This window comes from Salvelinus fontinalis, chromosome 8 (genome assembly GCF_029448725.1).
Source record: "Salvelinus fontinalis isolate EN_2023a chromosome 8, ASM2944872v1, whole genome shotgun sequence".
Lineage (NCBI taxonomy): Eukaryota > Metazoa > Chordata > Actinopteri > Salmoniformes > Salmonidae > Salvelinus > Salvelinus fontinalis.
In genome coordinates this window covers 24,747,340-24,769,200 of record NC_074672.1, presented here as the reverse complement: position 1 = coordinate 24,769,200, position 21,861 = coordinate 24,747,340, and the positions used below count along the sequence as shown (strand labels likewise).

The 21,861-nt window shown below is 43.7% G+C and overlaps 1 protein-coding gene across 7 annotated transcripts in view; it reads right to left on the bottom strand.

Annotated features, from left to right (window-relative positions):
- Positions 1-11,370: 11,370 nt before the first annotated feature.
- The window catches only part of LOC129860936 (myelin transcription factor 1-like), an 18,266-nt gene continuing 7,775 nt past the window's right edge, over positions 11,371-21,861 (bottom strand). For 5 of the 7 annotated variants that reach the window (XM_055931868.1, XM_055931869.1, XM_055931874.1 and 2 more), the window contains exons 7-23: positions 20,779-21,816; positions 20,548-20,667; positions 20,331-20,421; positions 20,100-20,225; positions 19,437-19,651; positions 17,005-17,213; positions 16,520-16,738; positions 15,480-15,634; positions 15,207-15,269; positions 14,831-14,899; positions 14,333-14,395; positions 14,136-14,219; positions 13,745-13,969; positions 13,355-13,446; positions 12,995-13,098; positions 12,691-12,834; positions 11,371-12,550 (exon numbers count right to left, since the gene is read on the bottom strand). In XM_055931868.1, coding sequence (XP_055787843.1) covers positions 12,407-12,550; positions 12,691-12,834; positions 12,995-13,098; positions 13,355-13,446; positions 13,745-13,969; positions 14,136-14,219; positions 14,333-14,395; positions 14,831-14,899; positions 15,207-15,269; positions 15,480-15,634; positions 16,520-16,738; positions 17,005-17,213; positions 19,437-19,651; positions 20,100-20,225; positions 20,331-20,421; positions 20,548-20,667; positions 20,779-21,816 — 3,161 coding nt within the window. In that variant the 3' untranslated portion in view covers positions 11,371-12,406. The remainder of the gene's footprint in view (positions 12,551-12,690; positions 12,835-12,994; positions 13,099-13,354; positions 13,447-13,744; positions 13,970-14,135; positions 14,220-14,332; positions 14,396-14,830; positions 14,900-15,206; positions 15,270-15,479; positions 15,635-16,519; positions 16,739-17,004; positions 17,214-19,436; positions 19,652-20,099; positions 20,226-20,330; positions 20,422-20,547; positions 20,668-20,778; positions 21,817-21,861) is intronic. The other 2 variants (XM_055931870.1, XM_055931872.1) reach the window with 2 other exon arrangements.

The following is a 21,861-nucleotide window of genomic DNA, read 5'->3' as shown; positions in this document are numbered from 1 at the left end:
GCCATTACTCAAGAAAGCCCACCTTGAATCCTGTTTTTAAGTATGCAAAAAAATACAAATTCTGTATCCATGTGAAACAAGTTGTGGTCTGACAAAATTGAACTTCTTGGCCTAAATGCAAAGCATTAGGTTTGGCACAAATCTAACACGGCACATCACCTAATGAATACAATCCTTACTGTGAAGCATGGTGGCGGCAGCATCATGTTATGGGGATGTTTCTCATCGTCAAAGTCTTATCTAGATAGAAGGGGGAATTAATGGAGCAATGTACAGAAAAGTCCTTGAGGAAAACTCAACATATATCCAATTGAACATTTGTGGCATGACTTCAAGATTAATGTCCAATGCTCCCTAAGGAACTTAACAGAGCTTGAACAGTTTTGTAAAGAAGAATGGTCTGAACTGGCCAAATCTAGGTGTGCGAAGTTGGTAGACCTATCTCACTCACAGCTGTAATTGCTGCCAAAAATATTAACTCGGGAGATGTGCAGTTATGATATCAGTTTTGTATTCATAATATATATACACTGCTCAAAAAAATAAAGGGAACACTTAAACAACACAATGTAACTTCAAGTCAATCACACTTCTGTGAAATCAAACTGTCCACTTAGGAAGCAACACTGATTGACAATAAATTTCACATGCTGTTGTGCAAATGGAATAGACAAAAGGTGGAAATTATAGGCAATTAGCAAGACACCCCCCAAAACAGCAGTGATTCTGCAGGTGGTGACCACAGACCACTTCTCAGTTCCTATGCTTCCTGGCTGATGTTTTGGTTACTTTTGAATGCTGGCGGTGCTCTCACTCTAGTGGTAGCATGAGACGGAGTCTACAACCCACACAAGTGGCTCAGGTAGTGCAGTTCATCCAGGATGGCACATCATTGCGAACTGTGGCAAAAAGGTTTGCTGTGTCTGTCAGCGTAGTGTCCAGAGCATGCAGGCGCTACCAGGAGACAGGCCAGTACATCAGGAGACGTGGAGGAGGCCGTAGGAGGGCAACAACCCAGCAGCAGGACCGCTACCTCCGCCTTTGTGCAAGGAGGTGCACTGCCAGCGCCCTGCAAAATGACCTCCAGCAGGCCACAAATGTGCATGTGTCAGCATATGGTCTCACAAGGAGTCTGAGGATCTCATCTCGGTACCTAATGGCAGTCAGGCTACCTTTGGCGAGCACATGGAGGGCTGTGCGGCCCCACAAAGAAATGCCACCCCACACCATGACTGACCCATCGCCAAACCGGTCATGCTGGAGAATGTTGCAGGCAGCAGAACGTTCTCCACGGCGTCTCCAGACTCTGTCACGTCTGTCACATGTGCTCAGTGTGAACCTGCTTTCATATGTGAAGAGCACAGGGCGCCAGTGGCGAATTTGCCAATCTTGGTGTTCTCTGGCAAATGCCAAACGTCCTGCACGGTGTTGGGCTGTAAGCACAACCCCCACCTGTGGACGTCGGGCCCTCATACCACCCTCATGGAGTCTGTTTCTGACCGTTTGAGCAGACACATGCACATTTGTGGCCTGCTGGAGGTCATTTTGCAGGGCGCTGGCAGTGCACCTCCTTGCACAAAGGCGGAGGTAGCGGTCCTGCTGCTGGGTTGTTTCCCTCCTACGGCCTCCTCCACGTCTCCTGATGTACTGGCCTGTCTCCTGGTAGCGCCTGCATGCTCTGGACACTACGCTAACAGACACAGCAAACCTTTTTGCCACAGTTCGCATTGATGTGCCATCCTGGATGAACTGCACTACCTGAGCCACTTGTGTGGGTTGTAGACTCCGTCTCATGCTACCACTAGAGTGAGAGCACCGCCAGCATTTAAAAGTGACCAAAACATCAGCCAGGAAGCATAGGAACTGAGAAGTGGTCTGTGGTCACCACCTGCAGAATCACTGCTGTTTTGGGGGGTGTCTTGCTAATTGCCTATAATTTCCACCTTTTGTCTATTCCATTTGCACAACAGCATGTGAAATTTATTGTCAATCAGTGTTGCTTCCTAAGTGGACAGTTTGATTTCACAGAAGTGTGATTGACTTGGAGTTACATTGTGTTGTTTAAGTGTTCCCTTTATTTTTTTGAGCAGTGTATTTTTAAATCCACACAAATCCCCTTAAGTGTGGAGTATGGTGTGTGTAGATCGATCGATCGATCTCTCATGGTAATCAATTGCTATTTGCATTTGACATTGTCACTGGAATATTTATCCACCGTTTACATTATGGCTGGTGGGACCCACTCTTTGATGGTAAACAAAACTAAGTGGTTTTAATTTCATTGAATAATTGCAAATATGCTTCATGATATTAGCATTTCCTGAGCTGGCCGACAGATGTCATCAGAGCTTAGCCATAGGTTATAAACCACCATGTAATATATGTCTGTTCTCCTTTAAAAAATATATATATTTGTTTTTTGTTGTTGTTATTTATATGTATATATATAAATTTTATACAAAAGAAAATGTATTGCAGAAAAAATTGTATACATACAAGTATACAAACAGACAATGATATCATATGCTAGGGGGTACAACAAATTACAGATTATACAAAGACCTTAAAAGATGCACACATATTGATTATTTTAACAGCTTTCTTATTAGAGTAATGTAGAATGGTCTTAATGTACTGCTCGAATTCCTTATAGAAAACACAGAAGAGTGTTTTTTTATTAGTGAATTTACATTTATGAATATGACATTTTGCCATTAGCACAATTAGATTTGAGGTCAAATTGTTTTTCTTTATCCTTTTTATAGTTAAGGAAACCGAGCAGCACATCCTCCCATAAAAAACAAAAATTATCAAGAATATTAACAATTATTAAACTATTAATATCTTTCCATCATTTCGTTACATGTAGACAATGCCAAAATCAATGCAAAACTTTTTCTGGATTCTCAACACAAAAAGTATGGTTAATGTTAATGTATTTTGAGTTCCTTCATGATTCGCAGGGTAATACTTATGGATCATTCTGAAAGAGACCTCTTTGACCTTGTTAACAAGCAGGTATTTGTGTGGTAATAACCAGACTTTTCCCCCCAACAGATATATATGTCTGTTCTCACCATTTCAATGGTTGCATTTCACAACCTGTGAAGACTTTTTGTGGTAAAAGGACTATCTTGCTGTAACTGTTGGTTTGAGTTACAGAGTGCTATCGTGGTGGTGTGTCCATTAAAACATAGATGGTGGTTTGCGGTTCAATGGGCTGTTGCCCGGTTTATTATTTCAGTTGAATTGAAGATGAGAGATTTAAGGATGTGATGGTTAACAAGGATAGAAAAACATACATGCATAAAGCAAACAATTTTATCAAACAGGAAATAACAACAAACTTACTTTGTCATAAACGCATCCAAAATACACAATATTACAAGAGAAAAGTTGTCTTGTAACAAAACACTGAAACTGAAATAGTAAGGTCTGCCACACTGAATCTTCTTCTTCTTTGGGACTAGGTTGGCGGATCACATCCAACTTAAAGGTGCATACACTGCCACATACTATGCTAAAGTGAGGCCAGTCACGGCGTACCTACATTAAATTATCTTAATTATTCCTATTCCTAAAAATAAAATAAAAAGTGCAACACCAACTGACCCTACACCTATATACACCACTATTTCATAAAAATAAAATCACCACCCCATTATCTCTTCTCCAGTAAAATGTAATTGAACCAGGTACTTCTCTGCAGTTGCCATCTACACTCAATAAAAACCTACTACCCCATTACACTACTTTGATCATATCTGCCCCTGCCAACAGCCTGGAAGGATGGGACACAAATAACTAATGATTGGCTGTGAGAAATTGATGATAAAAACATTGTATAGGCTGTTTTGTTAAACTTCAGTGTGGCTTTTGATATTATCGATCATAGTCTGCTGCTGGAAAAACGTATGTGTTATGGCTTTGCACCCCCTGCTATATTGTGGACAAAGAGTTAGCTGTCTAACAGAACACGGAGAATGTTCTTTAATGGAAGCCTCTTCAAAATAATCCAGGTAGAATCAACAATTCCCCAGGGCAGCTGCATAAGCCCCTTACTTTTTTCAATCTTTACTAATGACATGCCACTGGTTTTGAGTAAAGCCAGTGTGTCTATGTATGCGGTTGACTCAACACTATACATGTCAGCTACTTCAACGACTGCAACACTTAACAAAGAGCTGCATTTCGTTTCAGAATGGGTGACTAGGAATGTTAGTCCTAAATATTTCTAAAACTAAAATCATTCACTAAACCCTAAACCTCAACAAAATCTTGTAATAAATCATGTGTAAATAGAGCAAGTTGAGGTGACTAAACTTCTTGGAGTAACCCTGGATTGTAAACTGTCATGGCCAAAACATATTGATACAACAGTAGCTAAGTCTGTCCATAATAAAGCGCTGCTCTGCCTTTTTAACAGCACTATCAACAAGGCCGGTCCTACAGGCCCTAGTTTTATTGCACCTGGACTACTGTTCAGTCGTGGTTAGGTGCCACAAAAAGGAACTTAGGAAAATTGCAATTGGCTGAGAACAGGGCAGCAAAGCTGGCCCTTGGATGTACACAGAGAGCAAATATTAATAATATGCATGTCAATCTCTCCTGGCTCAAAGTGGAGGAGAGATTGACTTCCTCACTACTTGTATTTATGAGAGGTATTGATATGTTGAATGCACCGAGCTGTCTGTTTGAACTACTGGCGCACAGCTCGGACACCCATGCATACCCCACAAGACATGCCACAAGAGGTCTCTTCACAGTCCCCAAGTACAGAACAGACTATGGGAGGCGCACAGTACTACATAGAGCCATGACTACATGGAACTCTATTCCACATCAAGTAACTGATGCAAGCAGTAAAATTAGATTTAAAAACATAAAAATACACCTTATGGAACAGTGGGGACTGTGAAGCAACACAAACGTAGGCACAGACACATGCACTGCCTTGGAAGCAGCTAATGAGGATCCATAATGAATAAAAATACAAATACACCACGCCTCAACTCACCCTGTAATGCAGAGGTGTGCAACTCCAGTCCTCGAGGGCCTGATTGGTGTCACACGTTTTCTCAATCTCTAGCAAAATTGCATTCTAAACTGAAGATCATGATTAGGTGATTATTGGAGTCAGGTGTGTTAGCTGGAGCTGGGGCAAAACTGTGACACCAATCAAGCCCTCGAGGACTGGAATTGCCCACCCCTGCTGTAACGCTTCTGAAGTTAAATCTCATCTACCCAAATACTTCTCTGCAGCTGCCACCACAACATCTATTTTCTGTGATTTACTTCCATTTCTGCGGTACAGTTGATATCCATTACTATGAACGCTAAGATGCCAACCTTACTGAAAAATAACTCACACGTTACCCTATCCCTCTGCACTGGCTCAAATCTACGACTCACTGCAATCCTCTCAGGATCCTTCACCTTTGACCCATCCTCCTCCATTTTCTTCACTGCCTCAGCATTGGACACCCTCTGCACTACTCTGACTCTGTCCACTTCTATCTGCCTCTCTCGCAGCTGACACTTCCGATCACCAGCAACATGATCACCCCTACAATTGAAACACACACAACTTTATCCTCCGAACCTTCACAATCCTCTGTCCTATGGTTGCCTCCACATTCCCACATCTTGGAATCTCCCTCATACACACTGCTGCAACATGACCATAAACGTTGCACCTGAAACAGCTCAGTGGATTCTGGACAAAAGCTCTAACAGGATAATTGATGTATCCTAACATGACTTTGTCTGGTAGAGACTCTGACTCAAAAGGACTGACATTGACTCTTCTATTTCACCATGCTCCCCACCGGGTTTGCGTCGCACCAAATGGAGGGCATCACAAACACCAGGAATTTTCTACTTCAATTGCTCCACACTTAACTCAGAAATCACTATTTTCGATACAAAGTCTTTGTTGCCAACCATGTAACTAAAATCCTGGACCACACATCACCTCAGGACTGGAGGTATGTTGACACACAGATCAACCCAGCAGATGACATCCCCAGAGGAAAGAGTCTGGCTGAGTTGTCGGCTCCACACAGGTTGAATCATGGCCCTCCATTCCTTCACCTACCCCCTAATCAGTGGCCAAAGACTCGCTCTGTAGCACCACAGGAGTAACTATCAGAGTTGAGAAAACCACTGTGACTCCACTGCCAGACGCCACTCACTTCAATACCTGGAATGAACTGATTGAAGCCACTTACCAGTCCATCAATCAAACTCCCTCTCAAAACCCTGGTTCTCCAGCTACTGGTGGTTCTCAATGTGAGATCCTGCTCCTCCAGCACTCCCAGAGAAATTCCTTCCCAGAAGACCTCCATACACTGGAAAGTGGTAAAGTAGTCCCTTTGAAAAGCCGCCTCCAAACCTCTCTCCTGAATTGGACAAGTCTACAGGTCTCATTCAAGTTGGGAGCTAGCTCCGGAGAGCTGAGACTCTCGAACCAGAACTGGTGCACCCAGCAGTGCTGTATTCGAAGAATGCAATCACTCGCCTCATCAAACACTATGACAAGCTTTTCCATCTTGGTGCCGATAGGTTGTTTGCTGACATCCACTGCCATTTCTAGGTTCTGAAGGGACGTCGAAATCAAATCAAATCAAATGTATTTATATAGCCCTTCGTACATCAGCGGATATCTCAAAGTGCTGTACAGAAACCCAGCCTAAAACCCCAAACAGCAAGCAATGCAGGTGTAGAAGCACGGTGGCTAGGAAAAACTCCCTAGAAAGGCCGAAACCTAGGAAGAAACCTAGAGAGGAACCAGGCTATGAGGGGTGGCCAGTCCTCTTCTGGCTGTGCCGGGTGGAGATTATAACAGAACATAGCCAAGATGTTCAAATGTTCATAAATGACCAGCATGGTCAAATAATAATAATCACAGTAGTTGTCGAGGGTGCAGCAAGTCAGCACCTCAGGAGTAAATGTCAGTTGGCTTTTCATAGCCGATCATTCAGAGTATCTCTACCGCTCCTGCGGTCTCTAGAGAGTTGAAAACAGCAGGTCTGGGACAGGTAGCACGTCCGGTGAACAGGTCAGGGTTCCATAGCCGCAGGCAGAACAGTTGAAACTGGAGCAGCAGCACGGCCAGGTGGACTGGGGACAGCAAGGAGTCATCAGGGCAGGTCGTCCTGAGGCATGGTCCTAGGGCAGGTCCTCCGAGAGAGAGAAAGAAAGAGAGAAAGAGAGAATTAGAGAGAGCATACTTAAATTCACACAGGACACCGGATAAGATAGGAGAAGTACTCCAGATATAACAAACTGACCCTAGCCCCCCAACACATAAACTACTGCAGCATAAATACTGGAGGCTGAGACAGGAGGAGTCAGGAGACACTGTGGCCCCATCCAATGATACCCCCGGACAGGGCCAAACAGGAAGGCTATAACCACACCCACTTTGCCAAAGCACAGCCCCCACACCACTAGAGGGATCACTTCAATCACCAACTTACCAACCTGAGACAAGGCTGAGTATAGCCCACTAAGATCTCCGCCACGGCACAACCCAAGGGGGGCGCCAACCCAGACAGGAAGATCACGTCAGTGACTCAACCCACTCAAGTGACGCACCCCTCCTAGGGACGGCATGAAAGAGCACCAGTAAGCCAGTGACTCAGCCCCTGTAATAGGGTTAGAGGCAGAGAATCCCAGTGGAGAGAGGGGAACCGGCCAGGCAGAGACAGCAAGGGCGGTTCATTGCTCCAGAGCCTTCCGTTCACCTTCACACTCCTGGGCCAGACTACACTCAATCATATGACCCACTGAAGAGATGAGTCTTCAGTAAAGACTTAAAAATTGAGACCGAGTCTGCGTCTCTCACATGGGTAGGCAGACCATTCCATAAAAATGGAGATCTATAGGAGAAAGCCCTGCCTCCAGCTGTTTGCTTAGAAATTCTAGGGACAATTAGGAGGCCTGCGTTTTGTGACCGTAGCGTACGTGTAGGTATGTACGGCAGGACCAACTCAGAAAGATAGGTAGGAGCAAGCCCATGTAACGCTTTGTAGGTTAACAGTAAAACCTTGAAATCAGCCCTTGCCTTAACAGGAAGCCAGTGTAGGGAGGCTAGCACTGGAGTAATATGATCAAATATTTTGGTTCTAGTCAGGATTCCAGCAGACGTATTTAGCACTAACTGAAGTTTATTTAGTGCTTTATCCGGGTAGCCGGAAAGTAGAGCATTGCAGTAGTCCAACCTAGAAGTAACAAAATGCATGGACCAATTTCTCTGCATCATTTTTGGACAGAACATTTCTGATTTTTGCAATGTTACGTAGATGGAAAAAAGCTGTCCTTGAAACAGTCTTGATATGTTCGTCAAAAGAGAGATCAGGGTCCAGAGTAACGCCGAGGTCCTTCACAGTTTTATTTGAGACGACTTTACAATCATCAAGATTGATTGTCAGATTCAACAGAAGATCTCTTTGTTTCTTGGGACCTAGAACAAGCATCTCTGTTTTGTCCGAGTTTAAAAGTAGAAAGTTTTCAGCCATCCACTTCCTTATGTCTGAAACACAGGCTTCTAGTGAGGGCAATTTTGTGGCTTCACCATGTTTCATTGAAATGTACAGCTGTGTGTCATCCGCATAGCAGTGAAAGTTAACATTATATTTTCGAATGACATCCCCAAGAGGTAAAATATATAGTGAAAACAATGGTGGTCCCAAAACGGAAGCTTGAGGAACACCGAAATGTACAGTTGATTTGTCAGAGGACAAACCATTCACAGAGACAAACTGATAACTTTCCGACAGATAAGATCTAAACCAGGCCAGAACTTGTCCGTGTAGACCAATTTGGGTTTCCAATCTCTCCAAAAGAATGTGGTGATCGATGGTATCACAGGCAGCACTAAGGTCTAGTAGCACGAGGAAAGATGCAGAGCCTCGGTCTGACGCCATTAAAAGGTCATTTACCACCTTCACAAGTGCAGTCTCAGTGCTATGATGGGGTCTAAAACCAGACTGAAGCATTTCTATACATTGTTTGTCTTCAGGAAGACAGTGAGTTGCTGCGCAACAGCTTTTTCTAACATTTTTGAGAGGAATGGAAGATTCAATATAGGCCGATAGTTTTTTATATTTTCTGGATCAAGATTTGGCTTTTTCAAGAGAGGCTTTATTACTGCCACTTTTAGTGAGTTTGGTACACATCCTGTGGATAGAGAGCCGTTTATTATGTTCAACATAGGAGGGCCAAGCACATGAAGCAGCTCTTTAAGTAGTTTATTTGGAATAGGGTCCAGTATGCAGCTTGAAGGTTTAGAGGCCATGATTATTTTCAACATTGTGTCAAGAGATATAGTACTAAAACACTTAAGTGTCTCTCTTGATCCTAGGTGCTGGCAGAGTTGTGCAGACTCAGGACAGCTGAGCTTTGGAGGAATACGCAGATTTAAAGAGGAGTCCGTAATTTGCTTTCTAATGATCATGATCTTTTCCTCAAAGAAATTCATGAATTTATTACTGCTGAAGTGAAAGCCATCCTCACTTGGGGAATGCTGCTTTTTAGTTAGCTTTGCGACAGTATCAAAAACATTTTTTGGATTGTTCTTATTTTCCTCAATTAAGTTGGAAAAATAGGATGATCGAGCAGCAGTGAGGGCTCTTCGATACTGCACAGTACTGTCTTTCCAAGCTAGTCGGAAGACTTCCAGTTTGGTGTGGCGCCATTTCCGTTCCAATTTTCTGGAAGCTTGCTTCAGAGCGCGGGTATTTTCTGTATACCAGGGAGCTAGTTTCTTATGACAAACGTTTTTAGTTTTTAGGGGTGCAACTGCATCTAGGGTATTGCGCAAGGTTAAATTGAGTTTCTCAGTTAGGTCGTTAACTGATTTTTGTCCTCTGACGTCCTTGGGTAGGCAGAAGGAGTCTGGAAGGGCATCAAGGAATCTTTGTGTTGTCTGAGAATTTATAGCACGACTTTTGATGCTCCTTGGTTGGGGTCTGAGCAGATTATTTGTTGCGTTTGCAAAACGTAATAAAATGGTGGTCCGATAGTCCAGGATTATGAGGAAAAACATTAAGATCTACAACATTTATTCCATGGGACAAAACTAGGTCCAGAGTATGTTTGTGGCAGTGAGTAGGTCCAGAGACATGTTGAACAAAACCCACTGAGTCGATGATGGCTCCGAAAGCCTTTTGGAGTGGGTCTGTGGACTTTTCCATGTGAATATTAAAATCACCAAAAATTAGAATATTTTCTGCTATGACTACAAGGTCCGATAGGAATTCAGGGAACTCAGTGAGGAACGCTGTATATGGCCCAGGAGGCCTGTAAACAGTAGCTATAAAAAGTGATTGAGTAGGCTGCATAGATTTCATGACTAGAAGCTCAAAAGACGAAAACGTATATATTTTTTTTTGTATATTGAAATTTGGTATCGGAAATGTTAGCAACACCTCCGCCTTTGCGGGATGCACGGGGGATATGGTCACTAGTGTAACCAGGAGGTGAGGCCTCATTTAACACAGTAAATTCATCAGGCTTAAGCCATGTTTCAGTCAGGCCAATCACACCAAGATTATGATCAGTTCATTGATTATAACTGCCTTTGAAGTGAGGGATCTAACAATAAGTAGCCCTATTTTGAGATGTGAGGTATCACAATCCCTTTCAATAATGGCAGGAATGGAGGAGGTCTTTATCCTAGTGAGATTGCTAAGGTGAACACCGCCATGTTTAGTTTTGCCCAACCTAGGTCGAGGCACAGACACAGTCTCAATGGGGATAGCTGAGCTGACTACACTGACTATGCTAGTGGAAGACTCCACTAAGCTGGCAGGCTGGCTAGCAGCCTGCTGCCTGGCCTGCACCCTATTTCATTGTGGAGCTAGAGGAGTTAGAGCCCTGTCTATGTTGGTAGATAAGATGAGAGCACCCCTCCAGCTCGGATGGAGTCCTTCACTCCTCAGCAGGCCAGGCTTGGTCCTGTTTGTGGGTGAGTCCCAGAAAGAGGGCCAATTATCTACAAATTCTATCTTTTGGGAGGGGCAGAAAACAGTTTTAAACCAGCGATTGAGTTGTGAGACTCTGCTGTAGAGCTCATCACTCCCCCTAACTGGGAGGGGGCCAGAGACAATTTCTCGATGCCGACACATCTTTCTAGCTGATTTACACGCTGAAGCTATGTTGCGCTTGGTGACCTCTGACTGTTTCATCCTAACATCGTTGGTGCCGACGTGGATAACAATATCTCTATACTCTCTACATTCGCCAGTTTTAGCTTTAGCCAGCACCATCTTCAACAAAATATCTGTAGCCATAAACAATATTCATACACTTTCACAATAATTATGCATAATTATAATTAATCATGAAATATTCCATGATGCTTAGTTTCTTAGCACAGGTTTTCCTTTATTTCAAAATCAACATATGGCCAAAGACTAATCCATACACAGCCATCATCACTAACACGTGACATAGACAATACAAAATAAATATACATCAACATCTCCATTCACTTTGTTCTTCATTATCAAATAAATATTAAATACGTTCATCACATTTTTCCTAGTTCATTGCAAAGGTGTCTCAAAATACTTTATGGAAATAAAATAAATGATATAAACAAAAATCTAACTCTTTAAAAAATTATCAAAACTTGTCGGTTACAAAATATTTGCACTTAAAAAAGATCCCAGTATTTCAAATAAATAAGATATATAAAACAATTTATAGTTGATATTTTAAAATATTTCCTCTTTTTCAACAATGCAGAGGATAAACAAGTCCTCTCGGTCGCTGTTTAAAAATGTCTTCAGTGTCATTTTTTTTGTAAAAATAAATAAATAGGTCAATAAATAAATGCTGAATAATTAAGCAAAATGAACACAACATGAATAAATAATATATTAAACAGACTAAAATTCATACACAACAATAATAATGAAATCACAAACTATTCCTGGAAGTGCAATATTTATGCCCATAAATACTATCAACATTACTCAATAGGGTTGGAACACAAGTACACTATTTTGGAGCGTATGTTATGATGGGGTATTGGAGCCAGTATACTGCATTCTTAGTCTGTTCTGTACAATTAAAGTGGATGTCTTTTTTTATTATACCCCTCAAAAGGTTCCCAAACACCCACACCAACACAGTTTACTCCAATGCGCACAAAAACACTTGTGTGTCCATTGATCCTGTTAACCTTCATGCAAACAGGGAGGGGAGCAGCATGAAATGGACAACATATTTTCTCCAAAACAAATAAGAGAAAAACCAAGTATATATTCCAAAAGCAAGGGATAATTATTTATGGTTGTTGGGTTTTGTATACCCAGACACCATGTCACCTTGCCTTCTCTCTCCTCTTCTGCCTCTCTTCTGTATGTTCCATTATGTCTCACCACACTTTTAGAGACTACACTTCGATGCCTTTTACTGCTTGGTTGATGGACTCCAACAGAGCGCGGTTCTCCGGGTTTTGGTAGCAATCTTTATTGGAGAACATATGGGTCAAGGTGTCCACGTAATTATCGAAGTTCTGGTGCGACATAGGTTCCTGCTGAAGTAAACACAAGTAACGCTTTAAAGACAAGTTGTATGCGTTAATTTGTAAGCGAGTGCCGTTGCATTTGTGGAGAGTATGTGGGTGTGCGTGAGTGCATACATGCTCTGAGTGATCCATCCCTATGTGTAACTCACCATGTGTGGCAGCCGGATGTTGGACAGGCTGCGGATCAGAGCTTGGCTCAGGCCAGACAGCTCCATGTACAGGGCATCGTTCCTCTCCTCGATCTGCTTGTTTTCCTCCTCCATACTCTTCAGGTTCTTCTCCATGGATGAGATCTGGAGCAGAGAACCACCAATCAATCAACCACAGTTCTTCAGTCAGCCACAAACCAGTCAGAAACACTCTTTTTACAATCTGTTTTTGATTTTGAATTGAACTAGGAATGTACGGTCGGGACAGTATTTAGTGGGTATTGTTAACAAGTGTCAGACTCACCTGTGTGTGCAGGTTCATCATATCATCCTCCATCTCTGAGTTGGACTCACTCAGTTCCCCGATCTCTTTGTTCAGCTGCTTGATATCTTCATCATTATCCAGAACTATGGAAATTAAGCAACCAGTAACAACCAATAAAACAACTAGAAACAGTCAAACATAATTGAAGATCATCCAGTTTTACTGATGTATTGTTGACTTGACACACTCATAATGTTGGGACAAATCCTAACTTCCACTGAAATCAATGCATGACTAAGTGAACATTTAAGTTAAGAGTTAAGTGGAAATTACGATTTTCCCTGTTATGCAGAAACTGTCAGATTAAACATTTAAGTTACTGTATATCCCCAGACTTACCATCGCTGGCCTTGAACTTTGCTGTAATGTACTCGTCTCCAGGGAACCTAGTTCTCTTCTTATTAGCGGAGGCTCTGGGACAACCAGAGAGACTTGGAACAACAGAAGAGGAACAGAGAGATGAGGCTAGGGATGGATTACTGCTAGAACAGGGCCAGTTAGTTTAGTTCATTTTAATATGCCAATCACTTTTTTGTCTTTATACAATATGTTTTCCTGTGCTTTAAAAACCTGACTAGATGTAAAAATCTATCAAATGAAATCATAAAATAAACAAACTCATTAATAACCTATAATAGGTTAATACTGTTTCCGGATTAGGCCCAGCTTTTTGTAAAGTGTTTGCACGAACCCCGCCAAAAAACAATTGAATTTGATTGAGTGTAATACCTGCGGTGTGTGAGGAAGCTGCCGTTGGCGTGTCCTGATCCATCACAGCCGGGGGTGGGACAGGTGGGGCCCTCCATCTTAAAGGCCTTCCAGGAGAAAGGAGAACCGTTGAGGAGCCCCTCCTTCTGACGCCTCGCTGCCAGCGGGCACCCGTATGCACTACGGTGGGTGGCATACTTCCCACTGATGTGGCCCAGGCTGTCACAGCCGGGCACCGGGCATCTACTAATGGAGGGGGGAAAGTCAGGGATGACAGGGAATGAGAGGGGAAAGGATAGAAAGAGAGAGACAGAGGAAAGAAATCAGCAATAGTTTGAAAACTAGAGGGCCGAAAAAAGGGCGGTCTGTTGTGTGGATGGTAAAGAAAAGGAATGGTTTGTCGTGGACCAACCTTAAAAGCTCAGAGTCTTCCTTGTCATCCTTGGTGGGTGTTGTTTTGACGGCACCTTTCTTAGCACGGGGGCATCCAGACAAACTGACAGAGACGTAGAGAGAAATTTGAATAAAGTCCTTTTTATATTATCCTCCAGTTGGATTTTCTAGGAGTACATTTTTTTTAAACAAAAGCAATAAATGATCTGTGCATACCTTCTATGGGAGGCGTAGTTTCCAGTGATGTGACCTGATCCATCGCATTCAGGGGTCGGACACCTGGGAGTCAACCAGAGAAAAGTCAAGTCAGCATAGCACTGCATGAGATATTCATATTTGTTGCAAATGTAGAGATGATATGAAAGCGCTTTGTCATAAAAGTAGCTAACACTTTCTCTATGGGATAGAATTTGCTTGACACAGGAGATCGCAGCAGAGGGAAAACACATCCCCACGCATTGTAGTGACAATACAAAGGGTTCAGTCATGTCAGTATAAAGTAGGGTTAGAACAGGGATAGAAAACTCTGGTCAAGGAGGGCCGCAGTGTGTGAAGGTTTTTATTCCAGCCCAGCACTAACACACCTAATTAAAATCCTTGAAGTCAGACAACAATTAGGTTTTTAGGTGTGTTGGAGCTGAACTGGAACCAATGCCTGCACACATGCCTGGGTTAGAAAGAAGAAAGGAAGGGGTAATACAAGCACAGACATACTTCAGTTCAGCAGAGTGGGCAGCCATGAGGGTCCGAAGAGACTTATCAGCAAGAGGACAGCCTGACAAACTAGAAGATATGGAATATATATATATAGACAGAGTATATTGTGTAGTCATTTAATAAGGGCAGAATAAAGGAAAGATCACAATCATAACAATGAATACTGTTTACAGGACTCATAGTAGCACATGATAAGAGCAATAGAGTATAGTAATTATTGAAAGTTCAGGATTTTTTATACAGATGTGTAGATTAGTTGACATTCAGTGTCAGTGCCTGAAAAACACTATCAATGCAGCTGTAAGACGTACAATGTGAAACAGCGCTAGCGACTGCATTGGTTGTAATGCAAGGGAGTAGGGCTGTGTCATACCTCCGATGTGAAGCGTAGTTTCCAGTGATGTGCCCACTGCCATCACAACCTGGGGTGGGACACCTGGAGATAATTGGGAATGATTAGAAATTCATTCAAAAACATGAGGATGGATGGCAGTACTACTTTGAACTGAATTCTTTATAATGGTGATGTGTCAGCCTTGATATTAGAGTACTAGGTAGAGAGACATAGATAATTAAAATGTAGGTTATTTTTTACTTATAGTGTTGTTATGAATGCTGGATTGAAGTTATTTTAGAGTATTCTTACAGTAGAACCTCTTTTTTGCAGTCTTTGGGCGAGAACTGGACCTTGAAGCTGGACGTGGTGACCTCGCCTGGGTACTTCCTGTCCTCCATGCTCTCCTGGGTGATGTCATCATCTTCTGCGTCAGAGGAGGTGTAGGAGTGGGCCACATAGTCCATCTGGCAGAAGGTCAAACAAACACAGGTAAGGATGGAGATTATAGTTCATCATTTAATCCACCCTTTATTCAAAAGATGACAGCTCCAGTATAAAAAATCATATAATCAGAACATAATCACACAAGTCTCACCTTGCCATATTTCCAATTGTTGTGTATCACTGGAAGCTGAGGCTAGAGCACACACTCACCTTTCTCAAGACTATTACATTACCTTGATTCAGTGCAGCCCTCAGGTTCATTTCAAATCAGAAACGTCTAACACATCATTGTGATCTCTACAGCGCTATTGGCTGGTCGTCATTGACCTTGCGTAGGCTTAAACACTGGTATACACTGATTTATAAGGCCATATTGAGTAAAATGCCATTTTATCTCTGTTCTTTTTTAGTCAGGTCAGTAAATAAATATTGATTACGGTCCCATTCTGATTCGCTTCTAACAGTACCAAAAATTAGAACAGGTCATGGTAGAAATAGTTTTTGTTACTTAGCTCCGTGGTCCTGGAATTCTCTCCTGAACATTTAAAAATGTGATGGTCTAGTATCATTGGTGTAGTTTAAACACTTGATCGATGTATATATCATAGAAGAGTGTAATTGTTTTTAGGCCAGCTGTTTTTAGTCAAGACGTTTGTGTTTTTAATGTACAATGTTTTTGTTTTATATGTTTATGTTTATAGTTTTGTTTACTGTTGTTTTGGTGTATGTAAGTTGTTTTGTCTGAATCGTTGTTCCCTCTGCTGCTATTGGACCAGGTCTCTCTTGGAAAAGAGATGTTATCTCAATGAGAAAAAACCTGTATAAATAAAGGTAAAATAAAAAATAAAGATGATCATAATTCCAATGGTTTGGTGTTAGTCGCAGACTTGGCATAAAGCAGTTACCTCCTCCTGCTCCTCCTTCTCTTTGGGACAGTTTGGCTTAGTGAAGTCCAGAGGCCCCTCCAGCTCCTCCTGTAGGTGGCCCTGGGACGAGGGAACGTCTCCCGGGTGCTGCGAGGAGGAGGAAGAACAGGGGTCGGGTGATTGCATCCCTTCCATCTTGATGGGCTTCTTCATGCTCAGGTCCAGTGTCCCATTCTCATCCACTTCAATATCTATGTCCTGAAGGTACAAGGACTATGTTAACACGTGTGTGTGTGTGTGTGTGTGTGTGTGTGTGTGTGTGTGTGTGTGTGTGTGTGTGTGTGTGTGTGTGTGTGTGTGTGTGTGTGTGTGCGTGCGTGCGTGCGTGCGTGCGTGCGTGCGTGCGTGCGTGCGTAGTAATGCAGTGTGTCTAATAAATAATTTCAAGAGGGAAAAATATATTCTTTATAAAGTCAACCACCAACAGGCTAGGCTGGGCTGAGCTGGATAGCAGAGAGGCCTACCTTGCCAGCTGGGTCCTGCTGTTTGGTGCTAAGGTTCTCTGGACTCTCCCAGCAGCGTGTGGACAGGTTCAGAATGGCAGTGGCAGCCATGTGAGCAGCCTCGGCATCATGGGTATAATCGTAGCCACTGGAGGACGAGGAGGAGCTGCTCTTTGCATATCCTCCCGAGAAGCTATGGCCCGGGGACGTGGCCTTAGGGAATGGTTTAGCTGTAGAGGAGAGAGAGGGTGGGTGTGTGCCAATGAGAATTTACCTTCACAGTATAACACGCCCCAAGCCGCCATTACAGTTCTCCTATAAGCAGCAGGGTCATGATCCTAGACTATCAACTAATTTCTCTCATGAATACTAACGTGAAATGAAAAAGTTATGTTTTGTTAGTTAAAGGGACAGTTCACCCAAATTACAAAATGACATACGTTTCCTTACCCTGTAAGCAGTCTATGGGCAAGGTATGACAGCAATTACATGCCTTAGTTTTGTTTCCCTGGCACTGTTTTCACATGCTAACGTTTAAGGAAGTCATGGGACTTATATTTGCATTTTTCATGCATCATGTTCAAATCATCTATAAGTGACTTTGTTGAGCTTCAAAATCAATTGGGGGAGACACTCTAGACCCAAACAATTACAGACCTATATCTATCCTACCCTGCCTTTCTAAGGTCTTCGAAAGCCAAGTTAACAAACAGATTACCGACCATTTTGAATCCCACCGTACCTTCTCCGCTATGCAATCTGGTTTCCGAGCTGGTCATGGGTGCACCTCAGCCACGCTCAAGGTCCAAAACGATATCATAACCGCCATCGATAAGAGACAATACTGTGCAGCTGTATTCATCGACCTGGCCAAGGCTTTCGACTCTGTCAATCACCACATTCTTATTGGCAGACTCAACAGCCTTGGTTTCTCAAATGATTGCCTCGCCTGGTTCACCAACTACTTCTCTGATAGAGTTTAGTGTGTCAAATCGGAGGGCCTGTTGTCCGGACCTTTGCAGTCTCTATGGGTGTGCCACAGGGTTCAATTCTTGGTCCGACTCTCTTCTCTGTATACATCAATGATGTCGCTCTTGCTGCTGGTGATTCTCTGATCCACCTCTACGCAGACGACACCATTCTGTATACCTCTGGCCCTTCTTTGGACACTGTGTTAACAACCTCCAGACGAGCTTCAAAGCCACACAACTCTCCTTCCGTGGCCTCCAACTGCTCTTAAATGCAAGTAAAACTAAATCATGCTCTTCAACCGATCACTGCTTGCACCTGCCCGCCCATCCAGCATCACTACTCTGGATGGTTCTGATTTAGAATATGTGGACAACTACAAATACCTAGGTGTCTGGTTAGACTGTAAACTCTCCTTCCAGACTCACATTAAACATCTCCAATCCAAAATGAAATCTAGGATCGGCTTCCTATTTCGCAACAAATCATCTTTCACTCATTCTGCCAAACATACCCTCGTAAAAATGACCATCCTACCGATTCTCGACTTTGGCGATGTCATTTACAAAATAGCCTCCAACACTCTACTCAACAAATTGGATGCAGTCTATCACAGTGCCATCCGTTTTGTCACCAAAGTCCCATATACTACCCACCACTGCAACCTGTACGCTCTCGTTGGCTGGCCCTTGCTTCATACTCGCCGCCAAACCCACTGGCTCCAAGTCATCTACAAGTCTCTGCTAGGTAAAGCCCCGCCTTATCTCAGCTCACTGGTCACCATAGCAGCACCTACCCGTAGCACGCGCTCCAGCAGGTATATCTCACTGGTCACCCCAAAAGCTAATTCTTCATTTGGCTGCCTCACCTTCCAGTTCTCTGCTGCCAATGACTGGAACAAACTGAAAAAATCACTGAAGCTGGAGACTCTTATCTCCCTCACTAGCTTTAAGAACCAGCTGTCAGAGCAGCTCACAGATCACTGCACCTGTACATAGCCCATCTGTAAATAGCCCATCCAACTACCTCATCCCCAGATTGTATTTATTTATTTATCTTGCTCTTTTGCACCCCAGTATCTCTACTTGCACATTCATCTTCTGCACATTCTACCATTCCAGTGTTTAATTGCTATATTGTAATCACTTCGCCACCATGGCCTATTTATTACCTTACCTCCCTTATCCTACCTCATTTGCACATGCTGTATAAAGACTTGACATTTTTTTTAAATTAAATTTAAAAAATGCAAGTGCTTTTGGATGATTTGGACATGATGCGCGAAAAATGATAATATCGGTCTCATGACTTGAATAAGTTTTGTGCCACAAATGCTAAAAAGTTAGCATGTGGAAACAGTGCCAGGGAAACAAACCAGAGCATGAATTGCTGTGATACCTTGTCCATAGAATGCTTACATGGTAAAAAAAAAAATGTCATTTTGGTTTCCAACAGAAATTCAACAAATGCCAAGATCATCTTACATTTGAAGGCTTTGGGTGAGGTTTGGCTGGTGGCGGGTATCTTTGGAACCAGCAAAGGCTTCCCAAACACCTGGACGTCGAAGCTTGCATAGTCGAAGGAGACCTTGGAGTATTTCTCCAGCTCTTTGGCCAGGTTGGCGCGGGGTGTGGCAGGCACCATGTTGGGTCTGTAGCCGTACTGAGGGATCTCCAGCTGCTTCACAAAACACATAGGTCTGTAGGAGAGAGAGAGAGAGAGAGAGAGAGAGAGAGAGAGAGAGAGAGAGAGAGAGAGAGAGAGAGAGAGAGAGAGAGAGAGAGAGAGAGAGAGAGAGAGAGAGAGAGAGAGAGAGAGAGAGAGAGAGAGAGAGAGAGAGAGAGAGAGAGAGAGAGAGAGAGAGAGAGAGAGAGAGAGAGAGAGAGAGAGAGAGAGAGAGAGAGAGAGAGAGAGAGAGAGAGAGAGAGAGAGAGAGAGAGAGAGGAGAGAGAGAGAGAGAGAGAGAGAGAGAGAGAGAGAGAGAGAGAGAGAGAGAGAGAGAGAGGTGAAAGGTAAGAGACAGAGGTGGTGAAACAGTCAGAACATTTTGTACAAGAGAAGGGGTAAAAGATTAGTAAAATGCATCAGATGGACAGCTATTGTAGTAAGTGGAGATATGGAGAAAGGGAGGACCAGAGAGGGCTCACCTGAGAACTCTGTCTGAATGTGGGCTCCCAGTTGCGGGCTCGCTGACTGAAGGCTGAGGGTGACTGGGGGTGACATGGCCCCCCTTGGAGAGTTTCTCTGCAGCTGCTATGGGACAACCGGACAGACTGAGAGGGACAAAGAGAGATAGTGAAAATGTATACATTTTCTCATAGAATCCCACCAGAAATAGAAGGTCAATGTCAGGTTGTAATCGTTGGACGGTATAATACCTGCGGTGTGTGTTGCGATTGCTGTTTACGTGACCCTGGCCTATGCATCCTGGAGTTGGACACTTCAGCACGTTCTCGTGCATGGCCAGTACTAGGGAGAGATAGACAGAGAGATATAAGAATGTGTGTCAGATATGCAAATTGTTCAAACGAGTATGTGTAATGTTTCGCTGTTAGAACTTTGGTATTAGCGTGTTAGTGCTCTGCTAGTACTCACTCTCAGGTGGGATCCTGTCTTTGTGAGGGCACCCAGAGAGGCTGCGGTGGTGGGGGTACAGCCCAGTCACATGGCCCGTCCCATCACACCCAGGGGTAGGGCATTTCACCTCCTTCTTTTCTGGATGGGAAGGGGAGAGATGTTGAGTGAGCAAAATCCCTAACAATTGGAACATGATTCTGATTCTATGACGGGTTAAAAGATATCCTGATAAGGCATAAACTTTCCTACCTTTGCTGTGGTGTCCTCTGTGTCGCATGGCTTGGTCCATGGCTTTGCTGGCCCTGTCGTCGGGGCTGTGGTAGTGCTGGTGCTCTGGAGACTGTTGGTCGACGTGCGGCCCTCTCACCTGCTCGGCCTTCAGGGCGATGGCTTGCTCCAGCAGTCCCAAGTTCCCCCGGGTCATATCCCAGGTCTCTGAGTCATCTGTCACACCCGAACCCTGTGAGAGACAGTCATCTTCCTCCTCCTCTTCCTCCTCCTCTTCCTCTTCCTCAGATCGTATCTCAATGGCCACTGTGGTAGGTGGGGCTTTGTGAGAGTCGTGGTCCTCTTCTTCCACCTCCCCTGCTTCTGTTTCCTCCTCTTCTTCCTCCTCCTCTTCCTCCTCTTCAGTCAACGGGGAACCAATCTTTACCTCCCCCGCTGCCACTTCTGTATCCTCACATTCCTGAGCAGGAGTACTAGGGGCAAGAGGGATGGCAGGCTCCATGTAGACCACCTCATCCTCCTCTTCCTCCTTTTCTTCCTCTACCTCCTCTTCCACCTCCTCCTCTTCCTCCTCCTCCTCCTTTTCCTCTCCCTTCTTCTCTTCTTCCTCATCTCCCTCCTCTTTTGCCGGATGCCTGCTATAGTCGCCACTGGAATACTGGTGATCTGAGATCTCCTGACTCACAAATTGCCTCTCCTCCTCTTTCTCTTCCTCCCCTCCTCCCTCCTCCTCTCCTACCTCCTCCTTTTGCTTCTCCTCACTCTCTGCTCTCCCTGTTTCATTGTCGCCTTTGGGCTGCTCTATTGTTCTGTGTACATCAACTGTATCCTCATCTTCCTCCTCCTCCTCCTCCTCAGCGGCCTGTATCTCTGCCACTACTTGCACCTCCTCTTTGTGTCTGTCTGCCTCTGCCTCTGCTTCTGCCTCTGTGGAAGCTTGCTGTTGGGTTGTGGTGACTGTGTCCTTCTGCGAAGTCCCTGCTTCAGGTACAGCTATGGTGTCGGACTCATTAGATGTCTCTTTTTCGGTGTCTTCGGGTACCACCTGTGAGCAATCGGCTGTGTACAGTGCAGAGTTGATAGGTTATTGCTAAATAATGAACG